Consider the following 6,551-nt stretch of genomic DNA (forward strand, 5'->3'; position numbering starts at 1 on the left):
TTACTAGACACGACCATGATAGTCCGATCTTTATGTGAATGCAATGATTGTGTGTGTGTGTAATTAAAATGAACTTCGAACTTGAAGCACAGTATCTTTACACGCCCTGGGAGCAGTAATGGATTTAGCTCTTTGTATGTTTTATGCTTGTGACGCGCCCTCATTGTATTAACCGTTGCCTAATTATAATGTCTGCATAGTAGGTCTGGCGTTGACGCTTGGGATTTTGTTGAAATATATAAAACTTCACGGAGGATTGTCACCTATGGCTTCTTGTTTGATATTAGGTCTGTAGGTCTAACTACTAGGACAGCAAGTTTAAATATGCCCCCCCCCCCAGTGGCTTTCTGTTGTGCTACAACAGAACTTTTAGTATGTGTATCCACTGTTTACTTTTGGACCCGGGAAAAAGTGGTAAAGGTTAGGGTCCTGTAACAGCACATTGAGGAACTCAGAGGCTTTCTTTGTGAGTTTGGAAGAATATAAATGAAGAAGGGATTAGAAGGTATTCATTAGTCCTCTTGTGTATATATGCAAATAAAGTAGATATAGTTTCCCATTCATATACTAATGCAGACTAACTACATGTACCTACTTAATGTTCTGCAGCTAAAAGATCTGCAAGAACTGTCGGAGAAGATGAGGGATGCAGAAAGAAAACATGAGGAGGCGACACGAAAGACTAACCAGGACAAAGATGAGCTGGAGAAGAGGATAAGGGACTTGTCCAGCAAAGAAGAGAATCTGTTGGCGAAGCTGGAGGCTCTTCAGGCTGAAAATGACTTCAGCAAAGAACAACTAGTAGCCATGAAAAGTAAAATCCCTTCAATTTTCTCAATATTTTTCAAATACTGAAGAAACACAATGTCATACAGTGCAAGTTTTTCCTAATTTAATCTTAAGTATGGTTTAAGACTTTCAGTATTTTTATGTTTTATGCCATGAATTTGTTTTGTTACACTATCCTTTTGCTTCAGTTTTTTCTATTTATTTTAGTAGCAAATTTGCTTGATGAACCTGTCACTGACATACCTGTTTGTTTATCTGTTATGTTTGTAACTGTTTATCTTTGTACATGTTGGCATGAAATGAGTTGGCAAGTTACAAAATGAGCTGATCTCCAACAGAAATTTTTCAATGAAATTTTTAGCAAATCTCATGATCAGGGTCTTCCTCAGCTTGCTGACCCCAGTGTTGTAGATTTTTCTGCATGTGTGAGGTCAGCATTGGGTCAAAGTTCATCAGAAGTCGGGAATAGATGAAGCTGAACGTTTGTTCAGAAAAAAATCCAAGAACAAGGGTGACCCAGGTCTGTATCCTCTGAGATCTCACAACATATCCTCTGAGTCTCCAGGCCACACTGTCTCTGTGAAAGGGATTTTTAAACGAATAAGCTCAGTGCAAAGCCACAAGAGCCACTTCAACTAACGCTTACTGTGCCAGCATCTCTTCATCCTAAGTCAGACACTTCAAGCTTAGGCAAGGTTACCTGACTACTTTGTGAGAGGAGTGAAGAAGGCCATCTACATCAGAGCACACCAACCAAACCTGGACGGGGGCAAACGTGGACCCAATGCTGACACTGCACAGCATGTCGGCAGAATGCACTGCGCCTGTGCAGAACCCTGTATTTTCACGATTTTTGGTGGATTTTTGGTCAACGTTGCGTTAGAACTTTGTCTGTTGCAGAGGATATCTTTTCCAACATAAGGCCACACCAATTTAATTTGTTGGTTCTCGGATTTGCCTCTTCATTTTTTCCTGATTTGCAAAAAAAAAAAAATTTACAGAATCAACTGCAAAATGCTCATATTTTGCCCTGAACAGTTGAAAACAGTCCTTTTCTTCCTAGTCATTACAGTTATTCCATCTTTCAATGCAGTGGTATCATTAGAAGTTCAAAATTCATTGTTTAAATTTTGAACCAGCCTTTTGTGTTGACTTCATTCCTCCTATCGTAGCATTTGGGGCTATAATAGGATGCCTAGATCTGTTTTTATTTTTATTTTTTTTCGCCCTGTCGCTTCATATTTTTCCTGAAAAAATCCGAGAACCAACAATTTAAATTGGTGTGGCCTAACATTTGGAAACTACAGACGAGATGTTTTCCTTATATGCGCGAATACCACCTTATATGAGACATTTTGCCAAAGTGCTATGTACAATACATTACAGGTTTCGCGCAGGTGCAGTACGCTGTGCCGACGTGCTACACTGCACATAGCTGAAAAATCACATGTTTCAGTGTCTACAGCACTTGCGTCATACAGCTGATGAAGACCAAGAGATTTGGTCAAAAATTCCAGACAACATTAAATTTTTTATTTCACATTATGTTTATACAGTATGTTGTTGTTTATTTCAGCACGATTGGAGCAGAATCATGACTCTCAGAGAGAGAGGCCGGTAGAAGACCAGGGTATGTCAGCTCTTACTTAAAGCCAGTATTTCTACCTTTTAGCTCAAATTGTGTTTTTTCTCAATTTTACATAAATCATGGTAGTAAGGAATGACTATTACATTAAGACCTGTGAAACTATTCCTCTTAGATAAATGAAACAATAGACATGTAGTTATGTACAAGAGTTACTGATAGAGCATTAGGTAAAGGTATTTTTAAGTTGACAAGTTTACTATGTCAGATAATGGTGGTTAGATAATACAGGCTCTTAATGATAACACTCATATTCCTCATTTCCATATTCTAACATTTTTAGTTCAAAATATATACTCGCTATAAGCATTGTGACAATAACTGAATTAATGTTTTGTACCAAAAAAATAGACCCCAAAATGTAAATGATAAGGCTTGATAACAGGAACTGGGCCTAGGGAAAAAATGTGTTGTTTTTCCTGTTTCAGTCCTGAAAATATTAGCATACAGCTTCTCTAGTGATTTTAAAACTTTCATGAGGACAATTTCATTTTCAATGTGAATGTTGGAAAACTGATTGTACAAATGTTTCATCACTCAGTTATCAGATCATGGAGCTCACAAGGGTCAATCAGCTCGAAAAATTAATGTCCCTTGCCTGAGGCCACACACAAAAATGGGGTAGGGTCGGCAGTTTTTCTAGGGTCGATCGGGGAACAGGAAACACATTTCTTTTCCTTGGCCTAATTATATATAACACTTGTATTTGTGATGCCCATATGTACATGTATATGTGTATGTATTCACTTGTCAAGGAATGACAGGCTTGTGCCAAGGACTACAAGGGGTCTGTTTGAGCTTCACAATAAAACCGTTGCCATGGTTTATAGAAAAAGTTATAAAAATTTCCAGTGTGCTAGACAAGTTGTATGTTTTCGTGTCTTGGAAGTAAGTACAAGTAAATTACATGGCATGTACATGTACTGTGGATGATTGTGTATCATTACTAAAACTTGGTCCTACATTTTACCCACAGAAGTTCAGGTGGACATCACTGCAGAGAACAATAATGAGAACGATGAACCAGACATAACAAGTATGTTCCTGAACTCTCTTTATTATTATTAAATAATTGTTGTTGTCATCTTCTGAAATCACTGGTAAATTGTCTGCAGTTACTGAATCATTTGGAGTAAAGTCAAACCTGCCTAAGGTGAAAATTGAAGTTACTGATCCAAGGAAATTGCTATAGACACATGACCTCCATATACAGGTCACCATCAGACCAGACCAAAGCTGTCTTCATGTGAGATCACATTATTCTCAAACAAAAATTAGGCCACACCAATTCAATTTCATGGTTAACGGATTCGCCCGCATTTTTTTCTGATTTGCAAGAAAAGATAAAAATTCAGAATCAACTGCAAAATGCTCATATTTTGCCCTAAACAGTTGAAAACCGTCCTTTTCTTCCTAGTTCTTACAGTTGTTCCGTCTTTTAATGCAGTGGTATCATTTAAAGTTCAAAATTCATTGTTTAAATTTTGAACCACTTGTTGACTTAATGGCTCCTATGATCATACCATTTTGGGCCATAATAGTATGCCTAGGCCTTTTCTTATTTTTTATTTTTTTCGCCCGCCCACTCCATTATTTTTCTAAAAAATCCGTTAACCAAGAAATTAAATTGTTGTGGCCATAGGCAGATTTTTCATATGTCTTTCTAGATTAGATTTTTAGATACAAAGTAAAAATGTTACTGATGTTACTGAAATGTTACTGAATGAACTTTTGTGCTAATAGAATTCTGTCTCCTCTTCAATGTAGTTCCCATCACTGTACAACTTGACTACCTCAACAATGTGGAGATGGCCGACGGCGCTGCGGGTCAGTCTCAGGCTTTGTTTGTTTGTTTGTTTGTTTGTTTGTTTAGCATAGCCAGTAATCTGCCCTTTAAGGTGAGCCATATCAGTTTTGTACAGTAAGTACAAGCTGCGTAAGACTGAGTGTAAGGTTTGAACCACTCACACCGGGAAGGTGCCCTACTTTTTTTGATAACTTCTTGAAACTCCAAAATTCACCATTGATGCACAAACATGTCTGGAGATATGCAGTATTTATACCATGATAATCATACACTACTTTCAGGAAAAGTTTTTTAGCCTGTATACTTAGATTGATCTTGTACCTAATCCCTACTTATAACTGCACTAACATTATTGACAATGTGTGACAAATGCAACAAATTTGTTTTAATATCTCCTTTTGTAGATTCCCTTACATCTCAGGACCTCACAGAGACAACAGACAGATTGAAAGAAATTGTGCATTTTAAAGGTAAGTCAGTGTCATACTTATATATATACCATATACGAGTAATTTCTTTTACAATTTTTGTGAACAGTGGCTGTCCTAAACAACATTTTGAAAAATTGCTAAGCTACATGTATGTGATATTCTGAAACTTGTCATTTACTTTGACAGCATCTTTGTTGGAGAAAGAAGAACTGTTGGAACAGAGTAGACAGAGGATGGAAGATTTCAAAGGTACATGTACATGTAGGACATCAAGTTAGTGGGCTACAGCTGTGGAGTAGAAAATGTGCAATGCCATTGCACTACAGAACTTAGGCCACAGCAATTTAATTTCTTGGTTAACTGATTTTTCTAGAAAAATAATGGAGCGGGCAGGCGAAAAAAATTAAAAGAAAAACAGGCCTAGGCATCCTATTATGGCCCAAAATGGTACGATAGGAGCCATGAAGTCAACACACCAGGCTGGTTCAAATTTAAATAATGAATTTTGAACTTTTAATGATACCACTGCATTGAAAGATGGAATAACTGTAACAACTAGGAAGAAAAGGACTGTTTTCAACTGTTCAGGGCAAAATATGAGCATTTTGCAGTTGATTCTGAATTTTTATTTTTATTTGCAAATCAGAAAAAAATGAAGCGGGCGAATCTGTTAACCAAGAAATTAAATTGGTGTGGCCTTAGATTTCTTTACATTTCAAATTTTCAGGAACATGGGCACAGTGCCCTCATACTTAGGAGTAGGTTTAACCAAAAGTGAAGAAGAAACATGTAGACCACTACTGACTATTCTAATCCATAAGTCTTCAACTGTAACTTCCACTGTCTAACAATGATGTCTCCACCATTAAAGAAACTCTTCTTACACAACCAAGTGGTTAATTCAGCCGATGTTTTGATGACCATCTGTCACCTTCCTCTGGACAATTCTGACTGGTCCACATTGCACAGTGCAAGTGTTGCGGCAATAGATGTGTTCCCTTATACATCTACATGGTTGCAGAGAACACTATCTACAATATAATCCCAAATGTACAGGAATGTGATATAGACATACATGTAATTGTTGTCAAGTAATTAACCAGCCTGATGAAACTTTAATCCATGAATGTCTCCTACAGTAAGCCTTGAGATGTCCCATTCCCATGTCATATATTTTGAAAACTACCCCCCTTACTAGACTGCCTCACAACAGATATAGTGTCTGCCAGTGTTTCCGCCAGACTGCAGATGAGAGGCCGTCCAGTTAGGAAGGGCCGGGTCGCGAAAATTAATTAACTTAGGGAACACGTCGCGAAAATTAACTGAGGGGGCGGGGCATTTGTTTACACTTGTTTACAAGTTGAAACTGTCCACAAGCATTCCACATTTTTTTTGTATTGACATAAAAACACTGTTACAGATGGGAAACGTATCGTCAGGAAATTATAGTTGCAAAACTCTGCTGCAAAACTCCAAACATCGGCATCATAACCTCCGGTAGCGCCCGCGCTAGCCGGATTTTTAATAGTGAAGAGCCTTGCTTCGTTCGAACTCGTACTTCTTCCGTATATTTCCGCTACGAATTACTCGTTAATATCAAGCCAAAACTAGAAAGGCCAATATTTGCTTTGGAGCAAATACAGCGATGGGTTCACCACATTTTACGACATGGCAGGGAAAGAATGAGAAACACAAGGGAAAACAATGATTTACATTGATATAACTATAATATGAAGTAACATACAACTAAAACAACAGTTGGATAGCTATTCCCTACTTTATTGGTTAGGATTTTTAATTGCATAATGCAAACTGTTGATTTTCAAAAAACGTTAACATGCCCCGCATTCCAATGCTGGAGCAGAAAAGCTTGAAATAC

General features: G+C 37.6%; 1 protein-coding gene across 3 annotated transcripts in view; it reads left to right on the forward strand.

Annotated features, from left to right (window-relative positions):
• The window catches only part of LOC109470008 (sarcolemmal membrane-associated protein-like), a 33,347-nt gene that overhangs the window by 6,333 nt on the left and 20,463 nt on the right, over window positions 1-6,551 (forward strand). For all 3 annotated transcript variants that reach the window (XM_019768786.1, XM_019768788.1, XM_019768789.1), the window contains exons 4-9: window positions 610-814; window positions 2,366-2,419; window positions 3,411-3,470; window positions 4,202-4,261; window positions 4,646-4,711; window positions 4,859-4,921. In XM_019768786.1, coding sequence (XP_019624345.1) covers window positions 610-814; window positions 2,366-2,419; window positions 3,411-3,470; window positions 4,202-4,261; window positions 4,646-4,711; window positions 4,859-4,921 — 508 coding nt within the window. The remainder of the gene's footprint in view (window positions 1-609; window positions 815-2,365; window positions 2,420-3,410; window positions 3,471-4,201; window positions 4,262-4,645; window positions 4,712-4,858; window positions 4,922-6,551) is intronic.

The sequence above is a fragment of the Branchiostoma belcheri genome, unplaced genomic scaffold (genome assembly GCF_001625305.1).
Source record: "Branchiostoma belcheri isolate BF01 breed outbred unplaced genomic scaffold, Haploidv18h27 scaffold215, whole genome shotgun sequence".
Lineage (NCBI taxonomy): Eukaryota > Metazoa > Chordata > Leptocardii > Amphioxiformes > Branchiostomatidae > Branchiostoma > Branchiostoma belcheri.